The following is a 21,093-nucleotide window of genomic DNA, read 5'->3' on the forward strand; positions in this document are numbered from 1 at the left end:
TAATCAGAGACATATAGGATTACATAGGATATACGGCACAGAAACAGGCCATTCGGCCCAACCAGCCCATGCCGGCGTTTATTCTCCACTTGAGCCTCTTCCCGTCTTTCCTCATCTAACTCTATCAGCGTAACCCTCTATTCACTTCCTTCCTCAGATGCTTATCCAGCCTCCCCGTAAATGCATCTATACTATTTGCTTCAACCACTCCCTGTGGTAGCGAGTTCCACACTCTCTGGGTAAAGAAGTTTCTTCTGAATTCCCTATTTGATTTCTTGGTGACTATCTTATATTGATGGCCTCTAGTTTTGCTCTTCCCCACAAGTGGAAACACTCTCTCTGTATCCACTCAATCAAAACCCTTCATAATTTTAAAGACCTCTATTAGATCACCCCTTGGCCTTCTCTTTTCAAGAGAGAAATGACCCAGCCTATTCATCCTTTCCTGATGGGTATAACCTCACAGTTCTGGTATCTTTCTAGTAAATCTTTTTTGCACCCTCTCCAGTGCCTCTATATCCTTTTTATAATACGGCGACCAGGATTGTACACAAATGTGAATGTCTGCTCACAATAACAGCGTTTTCAGTCCTCCTCATGCCAGTGGCTGCTATTTTTTTTCTACCGCCCCCACCTCACTCCCTCCAAACTTCCTGCTGTTGCCAGGGTGACGTGCTGACCCATACTGAAATCCCCACAAAGCTTGTCTTCACAGCGGATGTTCTCCTCAGGCCTACAATGAGGACAGCACGGACGCTATTTGAACGCTTTGCGGCACCAACACCATGTCATTGTTGCTGAGTTTCGGGCGGGAGATGGTAGCCGTCCACAGCTGTTGTTTTTTTTTTAACAAGGATGTGACCTTCTCCTTCAAATAGAATTAACCTCACTATGACTCGGTGCTCAGAGCTGTCACTCTTCCATAAACAAAATGGGAGTCTAGTTCCCGGGCATTGTACTTCCTGCTTCATCCTTGCAGCAGGTTATGACCTATGCTAAACTTTTTTAAGTAATTGTATTGGGTTAAGGGGTTGAAGGTCAAAGGGCATTGAATCAAGTTTCTTGTCAGGAGCATTTTCACACAGTTGACCATCGGAGCCTTTTCTCTCTCTAAATAATCTATTGACAAAACTAATTACTTGTTGCACAAGGCATGGGAACCAAGTGGGACATGGGACAGCACTATCCTTGCCTCCTTATTTAGTGAAACTTTTCTTTTTGTAAAGGGATGTGGGTGAAAGAAGATTGTTTGACACAGTGGGTAGTAAGCTGCACTTTGACCTCTCGGGCTTGGCTTGGTTCCAGTGCCGATTGAGGAGGATGAAAATCTCCACGCTGCCAGTATGCAAGCGTCCTCGGTGAAATGAGTTTGGGGAGTCTTGGCTTACTTTTCTATTCGGCTCGAGTCCGCAGCACGTAACTGTTCCGAAAACATCAGTCTCACCAAAGTGTGGGAAATGGGAAGTTGTAGCATTGTATATTCGCAGGTGCTCTTCTGTGGCTTGGGGTTAGGGCACGTTACTGGGACACAGTGGGAGGAGCTGCACTTTCAGCTGGGAGCACAGGATGGAGGATTGGGGCTACAGTTTTTTTTTAAGTCCTATCTCCATCCCGTGCTCCCTTTGAATACAGCTTCCCCACAGACCTCAAAACAAACTCCCACATCGAACCTGTATTTTACCTGCCTTGGAAGTGCTTGATACTAAAACTGGTGCAGAAAATTTGAAAAGCACTTCATTTCTCAGCACTGATGCCCCTCGCCTTGATGAGAGGTGGGGTTTTTTTTAATGAAAGGTTTTGTTTTCTTGTATATAAAACTGCTTGCACATGAAATGATGTATCTCCTGCTTATGCTTCACGTACAGATCTCAATACAGTAATTCCTATTTCCTGTTTACAGTAATGAGGAAAGAACTTGCATTTCTATAGCGCCTTTCACAACCTCAGGACGGCCCAAAGCGCTTTACAGCCAATGAAGTACTTTTTGAAGTGGAGTCACTGTTGTAATGTGGGAAACACGGCAGCCAATTTGCGCACAGCAAGCTCCCACAAACAGCAATATGATAATGACCAGAGAATCTGTTTTTGTTATGTTGATTGAGGGATAAATATTGGCCAGGACACCGGGGAGAACTCCCCTGCTCTTCTTCGAACAATACTGTGGGATCTTTAAAATCCACTTGAGAGAGCAGACGGGACCTCGGTTTAACGTCTCATCCAAAAGACGGTCCCTCCGACAGTGTAGCACTCCCTCAGTATTGCCCCTCCGACAGTGCAGCACTCCCTCAGCACTGCCCCTCCGACAGTGCAGCGCTCCCTCAGTACTGCCCCTCCAACAGTGCGGCACTCCCTCAGCACTGCCCCTCCGACAGTGCAGCGCTCCCTCAGTACTGCCCCTCCAACAGTGCGGCACTCCCTCAGTACTGCCCCTCCGACAGTGCAGCACTCCCTCAGTACTGCCCCTCCAACAGTGCGGCACTCCCTCAGCACTGCCCCTCCGACAGTGCAGCGCTCCCTCAGTACTGCCCCTCCAACAGTGCCGCACTCTCTCAGCACTGCCCCTCCGACAGTGCAACGCTCCCTCAGTACTGCCCCTCTGACAGTGCAGCGCTCCCTCAGTACTGCCCCTCCGACAGTGCAGCACTCCCTCAGTACTGCACTGGAGTGTCAGCCTGGATTTTGTGCTCAAACCCCTGGATGAAGGAGCTCTCATGCAAAGGGATTGTAAGTTGAAAAATTACCAAAGTCAATGATGGCATCTCCCTCGGGGCTCAGTGAACTTATCCCGGGCCTAGCTGAGCAAACCACAGCGGGAAGGTTACAGGTTCGATCCTTGCTCTGTGCTGAGTTGGGTGTCACACTCGGGCTGAGCTGGGGAAGGCGGAAATCAATCTGGGTTTCCACTGTTGATCACCACCGCTAACCCCTGCTGGAAATGCATGTATGATCTTCAGGCGGGAGTAGGATCAGGCTTTGCCTGACATCCCCTGCCGTCACATAGCCTGCCAACAGAGGGCAGAGGGCAACCAGTGCTCTTGGAACTGTACCTCAGCAAGGAGTCGATGCCTTCAAAAGAGGATGGAAGAAAGTTGGTTGGAAAAAGAAAAGTAAATGGCTGTGAAAGGTATTGCTTGATAACTTTTGCACAAAATATGCTTATAAGTAATTTTTTTTCCTTCATATATGTAGGTCTCTGTCTACGAATCAAGTTGCAAAGATGCTTACCGTTCAAACATAAGGTAAGGAAAAGTGGTCTTCGTCCCTCTACTTTTTATCGAGATGGATCCTGACAATTTAGTTTGGCGATAGGGTGTTGCTTAATGCATTCCCCTGTAGCTTTGCAAAGGAACACCGGCCCTGGCTTTATCATTACATGTGTGATTGGAGAGCACTGCTACAACTTCTTGTTATTGATTAACCCAAGTGATCGGCCAAGATCCATAGTGCAGGGCACAATCCAAGTCATTGAGACAAGAAGGTGATGCCAAATATTCTATTAAAATCCTAAGGGCTAAAAATTGAGTAGCGCCCCAATTGGGGCACTAAATTCGCTGGGACGCTAAATGTAGTGCCCCGGAAAAATTAGCGTCCCCGCGCCAGAAATTGAGTGGTTGCGCCCCAAGAGAGAAGCGGGGTGCTTCTTGGGGCGCTGTGAGTTAATGTTGCGGAGTTAAGTGCCGCAGCGCCACACGCTGCGGCGCGTCGCGGTATTGCAGGCCTTCCTCCCCTTCTTAAAGGGGAGGGGCCTTGTGCAGCGCGACCTGGGGCCCAGCTGGGCCCCCGGGGATCGGGAGTGCAGGCAAAAGAGCCTGGCACTCAAGAGAAGTGCCGGGCTCTTGGAGCGCAGCCAGCACTCCGCGGGGGGAGCGTTTCAGGAGGTCTGGGATGGGAGCGCAGGCAGGTGCTTGCAGGCGGCCAGCAACAAAAATGGCCGCCCCACACCTCGCCTTTAAATTGCGCCTCCCCGACCGCAGGTACGCCCCCCTGACCCCGTCAGACATAGCGTCCGGCGGTAAGTCAGGGGGCGTCAGCGGGGTGCTGCGCACACCAATGACGTCATTGCCAGCGGCACAGCGCCGCAGGGCGCTACCGGTTAGCGCCACCACTCGCGGGAGGCGTGGGCAGTGCTGCGCCTGGGCGCTAGTTGCGTTGCGTCCCGTTAGCGCCCTCTTAAGGCGCTAACGGAAGGCGCAACCAACTGAATTTTTCCCCCAAAGATTGTAAGAATAAGGAGAGACCTGAAGTAAGTTTTGAAGTCCTAGAAAAGAATTATAGATCATGATATGTTCAACACAATGCTTGAGGGTATTCTCATCTGGGCTTGACTGTCCTGTATTGGATTTACATAGGAACAGGAGTAGGCCATTCTGCCCCTCGAGCCTGTTCCGCCATTCAATGAAATCATGGCTGATCTGTATCTTAACTCCATCCACCCACCTTGGCTCCATATCTTTTTTAAAGGTAAATGATTGAGCTAATTGGGAATTCTGTATTTTCAAACTCATCAACCTGGATTCACCCCATTCTAACCTGAAGGACATCTCTTGTGAGTGAATCTGGATGAAGCTCTTTTGCTGCCACCATAAGCTTCCATTTTCCTCTAGACTTGACTATTCCAACGCACTCCAGGCTGGCCTCCCACGTTCTACCCTACATGAACTTGAGGTCATCCAAAACTTGGCTGCCCATGTCCCGTTCACCCATCACCCCCTGTGCTCGCTGACCTACATTGGCTCCCGGTTAAGCAATGCCTCGATTTCAAAATTCTCATCCTTGTTTTCAAATCTCTCCATGGCCTCGTTCCCTCCCTACCTCTGTAATCTCCTCTAACCCCACAATCCCCCAAGATATGTGCATTCCTCCAATTTTGACCTCTTGAGCATCCCTGATTATAATCGGTCAACCATTGGTCGCTGTGCCTTCTGTTGCCTGGGCCCTAAGCTCTGGAATTCCCTCCCTAAACCTCTCTACCTCTCTTTCCTCTACACACAAAGGGTGGTAGAAGTTTGGGACTCTTTCGCAAATGGCAATTGGTGCTAGATCAATTGTTAATTTTAATTCTGAGATTGATAGCTTTTTGTTAGCTAAAGGTATTAAGGGATATGGGCCAAAGATGGTTATATGGAGTTAGGTCACAGATCAGTCATGATCTCATTGAATGGCAGAACAGGCTCGAGGGGCTGAATGGCCTCCTCCTGTTCCTATGTTCCTCCTTTTAAGACGCTCCTTAAAACCTACCTCTTTGACCAAACTTTTGGTCATTTTTCTCCTTAGTTGGCTCGGTGTCAAAGTTTTGTCTTATAACACTCCTGTGAAGCGCCTTGGGGCGTTTTACTACATTAAAGGCGCTATATAAATACAAGTTGTTGTTGTTGTCAACAAGTCTTTGAGCTGATCTCCAATACTCCAATCACTGCGAGCTCTTGTATTTCAGTAACCGAGCGTTCCATATGGGCCTTTGCAGGAACATTGCCTTAACTTGACTCCTAAAATGTTGTTTGTGGCAGTCCAGTGCTCAGAACACAAGTCATCAACTTGATTGGAAATTTATCAATAAATACCTGTTGCAGTTTTAAGACCAAATCTCTTCTCAATGTTCAAGCTAAAATTAAACTATCCTGCACCGTACAAATCTCCTGATCTAGCCGGAAGCAAGTGGGAAGGTTTTGCCTTTAACATGAGGAGCTGGCGCAGGCGATGAGTTGTAAATTATGCTATAATCTGAGACAAGTCCCCGAACTCTTGGGCAAATTAAGCAAATTAAGCCACAGACGCTGTTTGGAAATGGTGAGCACCTCAACAGTGGCTCGACCTTCATGCAGTCTTTCTCTTGCTTTAGTTCAGCCATCAGTTTCTCGCTTTCTTTTGGTGACAATCACTATATTGATGATCCCTCGTCACTGACTTCCCAACCAGAGGAAACCTATTCACCCTATCAATAGGATAGCTCTTTCAAAACCATTCATCATTTTAAAAACCCACAGTAAATCTTCTCTTAGCTTTCTCTGCTCCAGTGAAAATAAGAGGACATGCATTTATATAACAACTTTCATGACCTTGGGACATCCCAAAGCCAATGAAATACTTTCGAAATGTAGTCACTGTTGGAAGATGAGGAAATGCGGCAGCTAATTTTGCATTGTAGTTTTTTCCTACACTGCGATACAGCACAGAATGGACTCTTCCTGTTCCTAATGCTCCTAAAATGCAAAACCTAATTATTGAACATATTCGTTTAAAAATATAAGAGGATAATGAGCTGTGCTGTGACTGTCAGATGCTCACCACGATCACACATTCCCCAGATACAATATTGCTGCCAAAGCAACTGAAAAATAAGCTTCCCACTTTGATTTTTTTTGCATTCCTGGGCAGATCTTTGTACAGTGAAATATTTGGCAGGTGGATCCTTCATAATTGATACTGCCAAAATGCCATAGGCTGCATTGTGATAGTCTCTGGCCCATAGGTTGCAATGTTTTTTTTATTATTCAGTCCCGGGAGGTGGGCGTCGCTGGCGAGGCCGGCATTTATTGCCCATCCCTAATTGCCCTCGAGAAGGTGGCGGTGAGCCCCCTTCCTGAACCGCTGCAGTCCGTGAGGTGAAGGTTTTCCTAGCGGTTTGGTACAACTGAGCCATTTCAGAGATAAGTTAAGAGTCTGGAGTCACATATCGGCCAGACCGGGTAAGAACGGCGGATTTCCTTCCCTAAAGGGCATTAGTGAACCAGATGAGTTTTTACGACAATTATGGCAGTTTCATGGTCACCATTACTGATACTAGCTTTTTATTCCAGATTTATTTAATTCGCTGAATTTAAATTCCCCAGCGGCCGTGGTGGGATTTGAACTCGCGTCCCCGGATCATTAGTCCAGGCTTCTGGATTACTAGTCCAGTAACATAATCGGGTAGCATAGTGATAGTCTCTGACCGTCATTGGCACTGTTAGACCATGTGACCGTAGTTTCTCAAACACTTTTCCCTGTAGACATTGCCCCTTTCTTTAAAAAATGATGTCACCATATAAAGAAAGAAATAATTAAAATTTGAAATTTTTGTGACTTTACAGTTGGAAATCTACATCTCCGAAGGGTCCCATTCTACTGAAGAAGATAGTAAGTATGTTTTAATCAAATTCTGTATCCCAAATACCAGTATAAAAGTTATTTTTTTTCTAGCTACACACGTGCCTTCCTCACTCATATATCCATCCCCTTTTCGCCCTAAAGTCACACTGAGCCATATTTAACTGTTGATGAATTTGTTGAGACAACAAACTAAGTAACGTGAACCGTTTGTGGTGTAGAAATTCAGCTCAGAATATTGTACCTGGGGAATGTGTGATCATGGTGAGCATCCGACAGTCACAGCACAGCTCATTATCCTCCTATATTTTTAAACGAATATGTTCAATAATTAGAATTTGTATTTTAGGAGCATTAGGAACAGGAGGAGTCCATTCAGCCCCTTGAGCCTGCTCAGCCATTCAATTACATAGGATTACACAGGATATACGGCACAGAAACAGGCCATTCGGCCCAACCAGTCCATGCCGGCGTTTATGCTCCACTCGAGCCTCCTCCCATCTTTCCTCATCTAACTCTATCCGCATAACCCTCTATTCCCTTCTCCCTCATATGCTTATCTAGCCTCCCCTTAAATGCATCGATACTATTCACCTTAACCACTCCCTAGCGAGTTCCACATTCTCACCACTCTCTGGGTAAAGAAGTTTCTTCTGAATTCCATATTTGATTTTTTAGTGACTATCTTATATTGATGGCCTCTAGTTATGCTCTTCCCCACAAGTGGAAACATTCTCTCTGTATCCACTCTATCAAAATCCTTCATAATTTTAAAGACCTCTATTAGGTCACCCCTCAGCCTTCTATTTTCAAGAGAAAAGAGACCCAGCCTGTTCATCCTTTCCTGATATGTATACCCTCGCATTTCTGGTATCATCCTTGTAAATCTTCTCTGCACCCTCTCCAGTGCCTCTATATCCTTTTTATAATATGGCGACCAGAACTGTACACAGTACTCCAAGTGCGGTCTAGCCAAGGTTCGATACAAGTTTAGCATAACTTCACTACTTTTCAATTCTATCCCTCTAGAAATAAACCCTAGTGCTGGTTTACTTTTTTTATGGCCTTGTTAACCTGTGTCGCTACTTTTAGTGATTTGTGTATTAGTACTCCGAGATCCCTTTGTTCCTCTACCCCACCTAGACTCGCACCCTCCAAGTAATAAATGACCTCCCTATTCTTCCTACCGTAATGTAATACCTCACATTTATAGAAACATAGAAAAATAGGAGCAGGAGTCAGCCATTTGGCCCTCGAGCCTGCTCCGCCATTCAATATGATCATGGCTGATCCTCTATCTCAATACCATATTCCCGCTCTCTCCCCATACCCCTTGATGCCTTTTGTGTCTAGAAATCTATCTATCTCCTTCTTAAATATATTCAGTGACTTGGCCTCCACAGCCATCTGTGGTAGAGAATTCCACAGGTTCACCACCCTCTGAGTGAAGAAATTTCCTAAATGTCCTACCCTGTATCCTGAGACTGTGACCCCTCGTTCTAGACCCCCCAGCCAGGGGAAACATCCTCCCTGCATCCAGTCTGTCTAGCCCTGTCAGAATTTTATACCTTTCAATGAGATCCCCTCTCATTCTTCTAAACTCTAGTGAATACAGGTCTAGTCGACCCAATCTCTCCTCATACGATAGTCTTGCCATCCCAGGAATCAGTCTGGTGAATCTTCGCTGCACTCCCTCTATGGCAAGTATATCCTTTCTTAGGTAAGGAGACTAAAACTGCACACAGTACTCCAGGTGTGGTCTCACCAAGGCCCTGTATAACTCTAGTAAGACATACTTGCTCCTGTACTCAAATCCTCTTGCAATGAAGGCCAACATACCATTTGCCTTCCTAACTGCTTGCTGCACCTGCGTGTTTGCTTTCAGTGACTGGTGTACAAGGACACCCAGGTCCCTTTGTACATCAGCATTTCCCAATCTATCACCATTTAAATAATACTCTACCTTCCTGTTTTTCCTATCAAAGTGGATAACTTCACATTTATCCACATTATACTGCATCTGCCATGTATTTGCCCACTCACTCAACTTGTCTAAATCGCCTTAAAGCCTCTTTGCATCCTCCTCACAACTCACAATCCCACCTAGTTTCATGTCGTCAGCAAACTTGGAAATATTACATTTGGTTCCCTTATCTAAATCATTGATATATATTGTAAATAGCCGGGGCCTAAGCACTGATCCCTGCGGTACCCCACTAGTCACCACCTGCCGCCCCGAAAAAGACCCATTTATTCCTACTCTCTGTTTCCTGTCTGTTAACCAATTTTCAATCCATGCCAGTATATTACCCCCAATCCCTGTGTTGAATTTCGTTTGCCAATTATATGCCCATTCTTCATTAATGTTGTGGTAAACCACTGTTATACCTGTCTGTAGAGGTATGTGTATTCCACTAGGTACAGGTCTGGACATGCCTCGGCTGACTCCTCCCACTATTCCAGGTATATAAGTGACTACCTCCCAGTCCCTTAGTATTCTGGACGGGTCGACCACTCGAGACAAGACCTTCATTCTTTAGTTAATAAAAGCCTGATTGTTACTCGCTCAACCTCAGTCTTTTGAGTAATTGATGGCGCATCAATTTTATTAACTAAATTTTTATAATGGAGAAGATCCTCACACCAGCATGCCTGGACCTGGTCAGTCGGGAAGCGGACGCTTCCACCAAGTTTGCTCATGTGCTTCGAGACATTCCTGACTGCCTCCACTGCGGTCACAACGGATGCGGACAAACTGTCTGTCCTGATCTCCAAGGTGAACCACCGAGTGTACTCAGTCATCCAGGACGCGACCTCGTACACAGACGCCCTCCAGCTCCTCAAGACCCAGTACGCGCGCCCCGTGAACGAAGTGTACGCCAGGCACCTCCTGGGGAGTCGCAAGCAACAACCTGGGGAATCGACTGAGGAATACCTCCAAGCACTGTCCGTGCTTGGCCGGGCCTGTGGGTGTAAGGCGGTAACGCCCGCTAAGTACACGGAGGAACTGATCCGGGATGCCTTCGTAGCGGGCCACAGGTCCAACTGCACCCGACAGCGTCTGCGGGAGCAGAGCGACCTCAACCTCAACAAAGCCTCCGAAATCGCACTAACGCTGGACGCAGCCTACCGGGGCATGGATGCCTACTCCTCTGCACCGTGGACACCGCGGGGAACGACAACCTGGGACACGGTAGGACAGCCCCATAGCACCGTGCCACCCCAGCCACAGCCCAACAACGGCCCAACTACCGCAGCAGTGTCCCAAAGCCAGACAGCAGTATCCCAAGGCCAGAAATGCTACTTCTGTGGCCAGGCCAAACACCCCAGAGCGCGCTGCCCGGCGAAGAATGCGACCTGCTCGGGCTGCGGGAAAAAGGAACACTACGCCAGCGTCTGCAAGGCCAAAGCCACCCCGAACGCCAGCAGCGCCGCGTGTGGGCCGGGCGAGCCGCCATCTTGGGCCCCCAACAGCGCCGCGTGCGGGCCGCCATCTTGGGCCTCCCCAGCCATGTGCGAACCACCGCAGCAGCAGCCATCTTGGACGACTCCAGCCACATGGGAATCATGGACGCCGCCATCTTGGACACCAGCCGGGACGCAGCAGACCGCCAACCCCCCCCCCCCCCATCTGATACCCGCAGCGACACACCGACCCCTACGCTGGCCTCTGTTACGCTGGACCAAACGAGACCGCACCAACTAGCTCGGTCCTAAATGGACGTTAAGGTAAACGGCTATGCAATAAACTGCCTTTTTGACTCCGGGAGCACAGAGAGCTTCATCCACCCCGACACGGTGCGGCGTTGCTCTCTCCCAGTCCTGCCTGCGCACCAGCGGATTTCTATGGCCTCCGAGTCCCAGTCAGCGGACATTGGCGGCTACTGCGTGGTGACACTAGTAGTAGACGGGACTGTATTCAATAATTTTAAACTCCTGGTCCTGCCCGACCTCTGCGCTGCCGTCCTACTGGGGTTGGATTTCCAGTGCCACCTCAAAAGCGTTACGATGGCGTACGGTGGCCCCCTCCCCCCACTCACAGTCCGCAGCCAGCAGCCTCCAAATTGCCCGCCGCGCACCAGATGCAACCTCTCCACACTCAGATTCCCACCCCCCCCACTGTTTGCTAACCTCACCCCCGACTGTAAGCCCATCGCCACAAAGAGCAGGCGATACAGTGCCGGGGACAGGGTTTTCATCAAAACCGAAGTGGAGCGACTCCTGAAGGAGGGGATTATTGAGGGCAGCTCCAGCCCCTGGCGAGCCCAGGTTGTGGTCGTTAAGACCGGCGAGAAACAACGCCTGGTCATCGACTACAGCCAAACAATAAACCGCTACACCCTGCTGGACGCCTACCCACTCCCCCGCATAGCTGACATGGTCAACCAGATCGCGCAGTACCGCGTCTTTTCGACCATTGACCTGAAATCAGCGTACCACCAGCTCCCCATCCGCCCTGAAGACCGCCAGTATACTGCTTTTGAGGCAAACGGCCGCCTCTATCACTTCCTTAGGGTTCCCTTCAGCGTTACCAACGGGGTCTCCGTCTTCCAAAGGGAGATGGACCGGATGGTCGATCAAAACGCGCTGCAGGCCACTTTCCCTTACCTAGACAATGTGACCATCTGCGGCCAGGACTTGCAGGACCATGACGCAAACCTCGAGAAATTCCTCCGCCCGCCCAACTCCTGAACCTGACATATAACCAGGAGAAGTGCATATTCCGCACAGACCGCCTCGCCATCCTTGGTTGTGTTGTGGAACACGGGGTCATCGGCCCCGACCCAGACCGGATGCGTCCCCTTATGGAACTCCCACTGCCCCACTGCCTAAAAGCCCTGAAGAGGTGCCTAGGGTTTTTTTCCTACTACGCTCAGTGTGTCCCCTACTATGCAGACAAAGCCCGTCCGCTGATCAAATCCACCTCTTTTCCCCTGATGGCAGAGGCCCGCTCGGCCTTCCACCGCATCAAGGAGGACATTGCCAAAGCCACCATGCACGCAGTGGACGAATCCATCCCCTTCCAGGTGGAAAGCGATGCGCCCGACTTCGCTCTGGCCGCCACCCTTAATCAGGCGGGGAGACCTGTGGCATTCTTCTCACGAACCCTCCAGGGCCCGGAGACCAGACACTCCGCGGTCGAGAAGGAGGCCCAGGCTATTGTGGAGGCTGTGCGTCATTGGAGGCACTACCTGGCCGGAAAACGATTTACCCTGCTCACTGACCAGCGTTCAGTTGCTTTTATGTTCAACAACAAGCAGAGGGGCAAAATCAAAAATGACAAGATCTTGAGGTGGAGAATCGAACTTTCCACCTACAACTACGAGATCTTGTACCGGCCTGGGAAGCTCAATGAACCCCCAGATGCCCTATCGCGTGGCACCTGCGCCAGCGCGCCGATCGATAGGCTGAGGGCCCTCCACAATGACCTCTGCCACCCGGGGGTCACCAGGTTCTTCCACTTCATCAAGGCCCGCAACCTGCCTTACTCCATCGAGGAGGTCAGGACCATGACCAAGAACTGCCAAGTCTGCGCTGAGTGCAAACCGCACTTTTATAGACCAGACAGAGCCCACCTGATAAAAGCCACTCGCCCTTTCGAACGCCTGAGCGTCGATTTTAAAGGGCCTCTCCCCTCCTCCGACCGCAATGTGTACTTCCTCAACATCATTGACGAGTACTCCCGTTTCCCGTTCGCTATCCCCTGCTCGGACATGACCAGTGCCACGGTCATTAAATCTCTGAACAGCCTCTTCACCCTGTTCGGTTTCCCCAGCTATATCCATAGCGACCGGGGCTCATCGTTTATGAGTGACGAACTCCGCCAGTACCTGCTCGCTAGGGGTATAGCCACAAGCAGGACCACCAGTTACAACCCCCGGGGGAACGGACAGGTGGAAAGAGAGAATGCGACAGTTTGGAAGGCCGCCCTACTAGCCTTAAAGTCTAGGGGCCTTCCGACCTCCCGCTGGCAGGAGGTGCTCCCCGATGCGCTCCACTCGATTCGGTCACTGCTCTGCACTGCCACCAATGCCACCCCTCACGAGAAAATGTTTGTCTTCCCAAGGAAGTCCACATCGGGGACATCGTTACCACCATGGCTGACGTCCCCAGGGCCGGTACTACTGAGAAGACACGTGAGGGCCAATAAAACGGACCCCCTGGTCGAGAGGGCCGATCTCCTCCACGCCAACCCCCAGTACGCTTACATTGCGTACCCGGACGGGCGGGAGGACACAGTCTCCATACGAGACCTCGCACCCTCGGGGACCACTGTAGGGCGGGAGGACACAGTCTCCATACGAGACCTCGCACCCTCGGGGAGCGTTGTAACCCACTACCCATTACCACGCCCCCCCACGACCCGATATCCAACCCCAGCAGCCGGCTCGCCTTGGACCGTCACCCACGAGGACTACACTCCAGGGCCCCAGCCTACACGGGACGCGACGCCGGAAGCTCCACCACCCCTGCCGTCGCCACGTCGATCACAGCGGCAGACAAGACCTCCGGAGAGACTCCAATACACGAACTTTTAAATACACTTCACCCCGCCGGACTCATTTTTAAACAAGGGGTGAATATGGTAAACCACTGTTATACCTGTCTGTAGAGGTATGTGTATTCCACTAGGTACAGGTCTGGACATGCCTCGGCTGACTCCTCCCACTATTCCAGGTATATAAGTGACTACCTCCCAGTCCCTTAGTATTCTGGACGGGTCGACCACTCGAGACAAGACCTTCATTCTTTAGTTAATAAAAGCCTGATTGTTACTCGCTCAACCTCAGTCTTTTGAGTAATTGATGGCGCATCAAATGTCTTCCTGTAATTTGTTGCAGTCCTCCTCAGTATCGACTATTGGCCCCCCCCCCAATTTGGTGTCATCCGCAAATTTAGAAATTGTGTTTTTGATCCCAATGTCTAAATCGTTAATATAAATTGTGAACAACAGTGATCCCAGCACTGATCCTTGTAGAACACCACTACCCACCTTCTGCCACTGTGAATAATGACTCTTTACCCCTACTCTCTGCTTTCTGTCTTGAAGCCAGCTAGCTATCCATTCTGCTACTTGTCCCCTGATTCTGCTTTCTCTGACCTTGTTCATTAGTCCATTATCGAAGACCTTTTGAAAATCTAGATAAATTACATCTACTGCATTACCCTTGTCTATTCTCTCTGTTACCTCTTCAAAAATTCAATGAGGTTGGTCAAGCAAGACTTTCCCTTTTGAAATCCATGCTGACTATTCATTATTATATTTTTGGCTTCTAGATGTTCTTTTATTTTCTCCTTTAGTAGGGATTCCATTCCTACCACCAATGTTAAGCTGACTGGTCTATAATTCCCTGGACATGTTCTATCTCCCTTCTTAAATATAGGTATTACGTTAGCTATCCGCCAGTCCTCTGGCACTACACCTCTTTCTAATGAATTACTAAATATGTGTAGTAATGCCTCTGCTGTCTCTTCCCTAGATTCTTTTAAAATGCACAGATTGTAATCTATCCGGACCAAGGCTTTTTTCCTCTTTGAGTTTGATTAGTTTATTTAATATATCGCCTCTTTATTTTAAATGCAGTTATTTCATTACTAATCTCATGATCCAATGACATGTCCACTTGTTCTATCTCTCTCGTAAATACTGAGGCAAAGTAATTATTTAATATTTCTGCCATCTCTCTATCACTGCCTGTGGTATTACCCTGTCCATCCTTTAGTGGCCCTATTCCCATCCCGACCTTCCTTTTTTTATTGATGTGCCTATAAAATATTTTACTATTTTGTTTCATGTTCCTTGGTAATTTAATTTCATAGTTCCACTTTGCCTTCCTAATTGTATTTTTTTACTTCTTTCCTCATCTCTTTGTATTTTCCCTGATCATGCTCTCCCCTGCTGTCTATGCACTTAATGTATGCCTCTTTCCTTACCCTCAATTTTTCCCTTATGGCTTTATTCATCCATGGTGTCTCATTAGTGTTTAGCTTGTTCTTGTTTTTTAACAGAATATATTTTTCCTGGACTTTGTTGAACACTGTTCTAAATGTTTCCCATTGCTGTTCTACATCATTGTTTGCCAATATTGTTGTCCATTTTATTTTCCCAAGTTCTATTCTCAGGCCCTCAAAATCAGCTTTTCTCCAATCTATTACCCTGGTCTTCGTCATACTTATGTCCTTCTCAATTATTATTTTAAAGCGTATTATATTATGGTCACTATTGCCTAGATGTTCCCCTACTTTTACTTCTCTTATCTGCTCTGGTTCATTCCCCATTACTAGATCCAATAGCGAATCCTCCCTTGTTGGGTTTTTTACATATTGGGTTAGAAAGGAGTCCTGTACACCTTGTAGGAACTCCATTCCCTTATCCCCTTTACCTACCTCTTCTGTCCAATTAATATCGGGGTAGTTGAAATCCCCCATGATTATTATTCTATGTTTTTTACTCATTTGCCTAATTTGTTTGTATATTTCTTCCTCCACCTCCCTTCCACTGTTAGGTGGCCTGTAGACTACCTCAGTTAGTGTGATCGATCCTTTATTATCTTTTATCTCTATCCATATGGATTCTATTTCTGTCTTGCTGATAGCTGCGTCACTTTTTTCTACTGCCATTATGTTATCCCTAATAAGCACAGCTACTCCACCTCCCCTTTTTCCCTCTCTATCTTTTCTAAATATGTTATGCCCTGCAATGTTTAATTCCCAGTCCTGATTTTTCTGTAGCCATGTCTCAGTAATCCCGACTATGTCTGGTTCCTCGCAACGCATGAATGCCTCCAGCTGCCCTGTTTTATTACGGACACTGTGTGCATTGCTGTACAGACGGTTTAACTAATTTTTAATAGCGGTTCCTTTCACTTAATTTTTAACCATCTTTTTACACTCCTGTTCTATAACTCCATTTATTCCCTGGCCATCAATATCCTCCCTTACTTTACTTTTCCTATGCTCTCCTTTCCTGTTTTGTTTATATTTAGGCTGGTTTCATTTCTTGTAGATCCGTCCCCCCTATCTTACTAGTTTAAAGCCTTTGCCACCTCCCTATTAGATCATGGCTGTTTTGTATCTTAACTCCATTTACCCGCTTTGGTTCCGTATCCATTTAATACTCTTGCCCAACAAAAATCTAGCGATCTCGGTCTTCAATTGTCCCCCAGCATCCACCGACTTTTGGGAGGAGGGAGTTCAAATTTCTACTGCCTTTTGTGTGGGGAAAAGTGCTTCCTGATTTCCCTCCTAAATGGCCCAGCTCTAATTTTAAGATTATGTCCCCTTGCGCTGGACTCCCCTCCCCCCCACCCCCACCAGAGGAAGTAGTTTCTCTCTATCTATCCTATCAAATCGTTTTAACATTTTAAACACTTCGATCAGATCACCCCTCAATCTTCTATACCCGAGGGAACACAAGCCTCGTTTATGCAACCTTTCCTCTTGAGCCCTGGTATCAGTCTGGTGAACCTGCGCTGCTCCCCCGCCAAGGCTAGTGAATCCTTCCTGAGGTGCGGGGCCCAGAACTGGACGCGGTCACTCCAGATGGGGTCTGACCAAGGCTCTGTACAACTGAAGCATCACTTCCTCCCCTTTGTATTCCAGCTCAGTTTGAGGTTTTTTTTTTGCCTACGGCTAAACTTATTTTCGTTTTAGGCTACAAGAGTGACTGGTGTGAGAAACCAGAATCTCGCAGGCAGTGTAGTCGGGAGGCAGGGCAGCTCTAGGCTTGCGAGGCAGATTAAATGGAAGCTTTAGGCACATTTTGTTCTCTATCTGATCGAGCAATGTTGATAATGAGTACAGACAATATCTGGGGGATGGTTTGGGCTGGGCGGGGAGGGGGGAGGTGGGATTCAATTCCTCAGCACTGGCATCTTTCATCCGATGGGCCAAAACATTTCCCCAAGCAAACAAATCAATTTGCTACAGACCATTCTCGCCCGATGTTGCATTATACATTAATAACTCTCCCTTTTATTCCCTCCGATTTTATTTTTAAGTTAACAAGCAGATCAATGATAAGGAGCGAGTGGCAGCAGCGATGGAGAATCCAAATTTACGGGAGATCGTGGAGCAGTGTGTTATAGAGCCCGATGACTGAACACTCGCCTGCCCTGCGGGAGAAAGGACTCTTGCTCACACCCTGCTGTTTGCAAGGTCTGGCAATATAAAAATGGCCTGCAATAGGCCTCTCTCTCTCTCTATATATGCTATTGACTTTAATGTGCTGGCAATCATTTAAAAAAAAAACACACTTTTTTTTAACATTCGTGTTAATTGATGAGCAAGAGATTTCCGTGGTAATTGTCCAGTTTTACATTGAGAACATCACTCGGAACAAGAGGCTTCTCCGAAATGAAGCTTGAAGCAAGCAAACTAACTGAAAGTGGGCTCTTCAGAATATTACTCCAGATAAGGAGACTTTAATGTTTCATTACTGTTCAATTATTAAACAGAATTTTAAAGAACAATATTAAGAGGCAACACTGAGGGGTTGCAGTCACCAATCCTGATTGTGGTGATCTCGGCCTGGAGGAGAGGAAAGGCATTGGAGCCTTTTGTTCCCATGCACTCCACTTTATTCCTAACCAAAGCAGAGGTCCTGGTCTCGGGCATTTCTGACAAGGCGACGCAGGCTTTATATCGTGCTCTTTATATGGTGCTTGACTCCTTGAAGGGAAAGCCTGGGTCCAAGACATGTACCTGACTTCCTGGGTGTTGACGGAGGCTTCAGAAGTCAGATCGGGGGAAATGGGTGACGGCAAAATACTGCGGATGCCGGAAATTTCCCCCGAAATAACAACAGAAAATGTTCACCTCTCTTTTGTTCTTTCACCCCATTTCCCAACCCCCAAACTGGCCTTTTAATCTGTTTCATTTCCTGTGTTTTTTCAGTTCTGACGAAGGGTTTTGACCTGAAACGTTGACTCTATTTCTCTCTCCACGGATGTTGCCTGGCCTGCTGAGTTTTTCCCGCATTTTCTGTTGTTATTTCGGGGGAAATGGATGTCGGGTGAAATCAATGTTTGTTGCTGGGACTTACCTGTGGAAAGCTGTTCCATTGCCTTACCTTTAATTGAGCAGTCCACCTTTAATGTTAATTCTTTCTCCATCTGTTGCTTCCCAAAGTAACCATGAGATCTATCACCGACTCCACTGAGGTCCCGTGATGTGAGCTCTGTTATTTTTTATTTATCTTTCTCGACCTGCCAGTCCGCCCCGGTGCTCAAACCAGAAGCACCAACCCAGGAGGAGCCTGCAGTCCTGCACGTGTCTGCATAGTTGGTGAAAGAAACTAAGCATTTTTTTCCCCATTGTTAAATATGAATAATGGACGGGGATTGGAGACGGGGCATTATTTTAAAACATTTTTCAGGTTTCTTAATTTGGAAAGTTCCCAGGGTGTTTTTTTTTGGTTGGGGCAGGGAGGGGGGGATTTCTAACTCGTCACCCACCCACGTGCTTTTTAATCCAGTCTCCCTCATTCCAGCTTTAGGCATTCCTGGAGAAAGCAGCCTCTGAACTCGACAGGAATGCTGAGGTGCTGGGGGGAAATATCAAACCATGAAAAGGAATGTTTAATTTCACAGTCTGCAAACCGCATCATTAATGTAGGCAGCGGCATTAATGTAGAGTAACTGTGAGCAAAGTGATGCTATCAGCGTGAGTTGGAGGGCAAGCATCATTTTAAGTCCTGGAGCCCACTTACAGAGTATTACATAGTATTTGCAGCACCGAAACAGGCCATTCGGCCCAACTGGTCCGTGCCAGTGTTTATGCTCCACACCAGCCTCCTCCCACCCCTCTTCATCTCACCCCATCAGCATATCCTTCTATTCCTTTCTCCCTCATGTGTTTATCCAGCTTCCCCTTAAATGCGTCTGTGCTATTCGCCTCAGCCACTCCCTGTGGTAGCGAGTTTCACATTCTAACCACTTTCTAAGTATTAACTTTCAAGAAATCCCTTTGGACTAACTTAAATAGTTTTATGGTGCCCTGGCTCCTGCAGCGAAGTAACATGCCATTAGTTGTTTAAAAACCTGATTGAAATCTAAATTATCCAGATAAAATCGAAATTTCAATTGTCCAGATACCCTTCACCAACGTCTCATTATTTTCCCCCGAGCTGCTCTCTTGCTGGCTGTTGCTGGGGACCGATTCCACAGGTACTGGCAGCCCTTCACTACCTTACACTGGTTGTTGTCCGTGGGGTAAGTCCTAAGCAATGAGTGTCGGGCTACTTGATCGCGAGTGGCATCACCACCGAGCCAGATTCTGTCCTCGCCCGACATTCACACAAGTGCGCTTTTTCAGCAGCAGTCACTGGATGGCGATCAAGAGCAGGAACCGAGGTGGATTCTACCCCCCCACCGCCCCAGTCCAGGGACTCTGATACCAATGGCACTCCCCTATCCGTACCCTGGCTGCGAGACCATCCAAAAACAGCACAGACCAGTGCACCTGGGACCTCCCAGTCTTTATGACTCTCGCCTGTCGAGTGAGCCGTGAGGCGCTGCTACACCTGGATGTTTTGAACCCAAACTCAAACGGCTTTCCCCTTTTAGGCCAACCTGTTGTAGTTGGTGTGTATGCAATAATGGCAGCTTGACCACCTTGAGGAACTCCTGTAAGCATAACGGAGCTTCCTCCCGTATCCCACCTTAAGCTCCTCCTTGAAAACCCCGGCTCCAGCTGTTATTAGTCAGTAGATTCTTAGGCAGTCCCTCAGAACCGAGGATGACTTGCTTCCACACTAAAAATGAGTTCTCGGGTGACTGATGAGTCCAATGCGGGATTGTCCCTGTTGGGGTTGTCCATGAGGGTCCTGATGTTCCAGGTCCCGAACTTCATTTTAAAGGGTGGAAGATGCCTGTGTGTGAATTCTTTTAATGTGGGGCGGTCGTTGCACACCAGCTACCACACGGGCTTGGCCCAATGGCAAGGTAGATTATCTGGGGACTGAAGCCACATTTGGTGTAGAATCCTGGTTATGTACTTGGATGGTACCATTGGTTTAAGATTAAAGGTGCTTTATACTGAGGTGGGGGTGGGGGTGGGGGTGGTGACCATGATTTCAAAGCCATTGTACAAAGTCCCCAGGGGTCACAACTTTTCTGCGGTTTGTCTTTGGGGCGAATAGTTTGGCCTGGTACCGCGTGACATCTCGACAACAAATCCTAAACATTTCTACACTTATCGCAGGTGGTGCGATCGGCTGGTCAAGAGCTGCAATTTTACACAAATAGCCCTGGAGGCAATGACCATCTCTGAGCAGACCTATCTGACTGATAACAAAAATCCCTGGCCCAATTCATCTGTTTTTTGTAACATTTTTCAGACACATCATCAAGCCCTTCGGCCTCCGCGCTGAGTGAGTACAGGGCTGTGTCAGTACAGTGAACACTGTTGCATACATTAAAACAAATGCAAAATTCTGCGGATGCTGGAAATCTGAAACAAAAACAAATGCTGGAAATACTCGGCAGTTCAGGCAGCATCTGTGGAGAGAGAAAAATGGAGATAGCGTTTCGGGTCAATGACCTTTCATCAGAACATTTGTATACATGATCTTGCTAATTTTGATTAAAAAGTATAGATATATACACATTTAATTCAAAGCGAATCTTTGTATTTTTTTTAAATGTTTTTAAAATCTCACAATTAGCTCTTGCGTATTACAATTGATAGAGAACGCACATTGTGGGTCAGTAACTTGCACAAATAAACTGCAGAGTGGAGCATCTATGACCTCCTCCAGCACTACAACCCTCCGAGATCTCAGCGCTCCTCCAATTCTGGCCTCTTGTGCATCCCGACTTCCTTCGCCCCACCATTGACGGCCGTGCCTTCAGCCATCTAGCCCCTAAAGTCTGGAATTTCCTCCCTAAACCTCTCCTCCTTAAGACACTCCTTAAAATCTACCACCTTGACCAAGCTTTCCTAATGTAACCTTTGGCTTGGTGTCAATTTTTGTCTGATCGCACTCCTGCGAAATGCCTTGGGATG

At 47.7% G+C, this 21,093-nt stretch overlaps 1 protein-coding gene across 1 annotated transcript in view; it reads left to right on the forward strand.

Annotated features, from left to right (window-relative positions):
• Positions 1-20,705, forward strand: part of LOC147099905 (cytosolic iron-sulfur assembly component 2A-like) — a 32,350-nt gene extending 11,645 nt beyond the window's left edge. The window contains exons 3-5 of the mRNA XM_085968399.1: positions 3,190-3,239; positions 7,071-7,116; positions 17,088-20,705. Coding sequence (XP_085824525.1) covers positions 3,190-3,239; positions 7,071-7,116; positions 17,088-17,188 — 197 coding nt within the window. The 3' untranslated portion in view covers positions 17,189-20,705. The remainder of the gene's footprint in view (positions 1-3,189; positions 3,240-7,070; positions 7,117-17,087) is intronic.
• The last annotated feature ends 388 nt before the right edge of the window (positions 20,706-21,093 follow it).

The sequence above is a fragment of the Somniosus microcephalus genome, chromosome 27 (assembly GCF_052327205.1).
Source record: "Somniosus microcephalus isolate GS21.2 chromosome 27, FLI_Smic_1.0, whole genome shotgun sequence".
NCBI classification, from domain to species: Eukaryota; Metazoa; Chordata; class Chondrichthyes; order Squaliformes; family Somniosidae; genus Somniosus; species Somniosus microcephalus.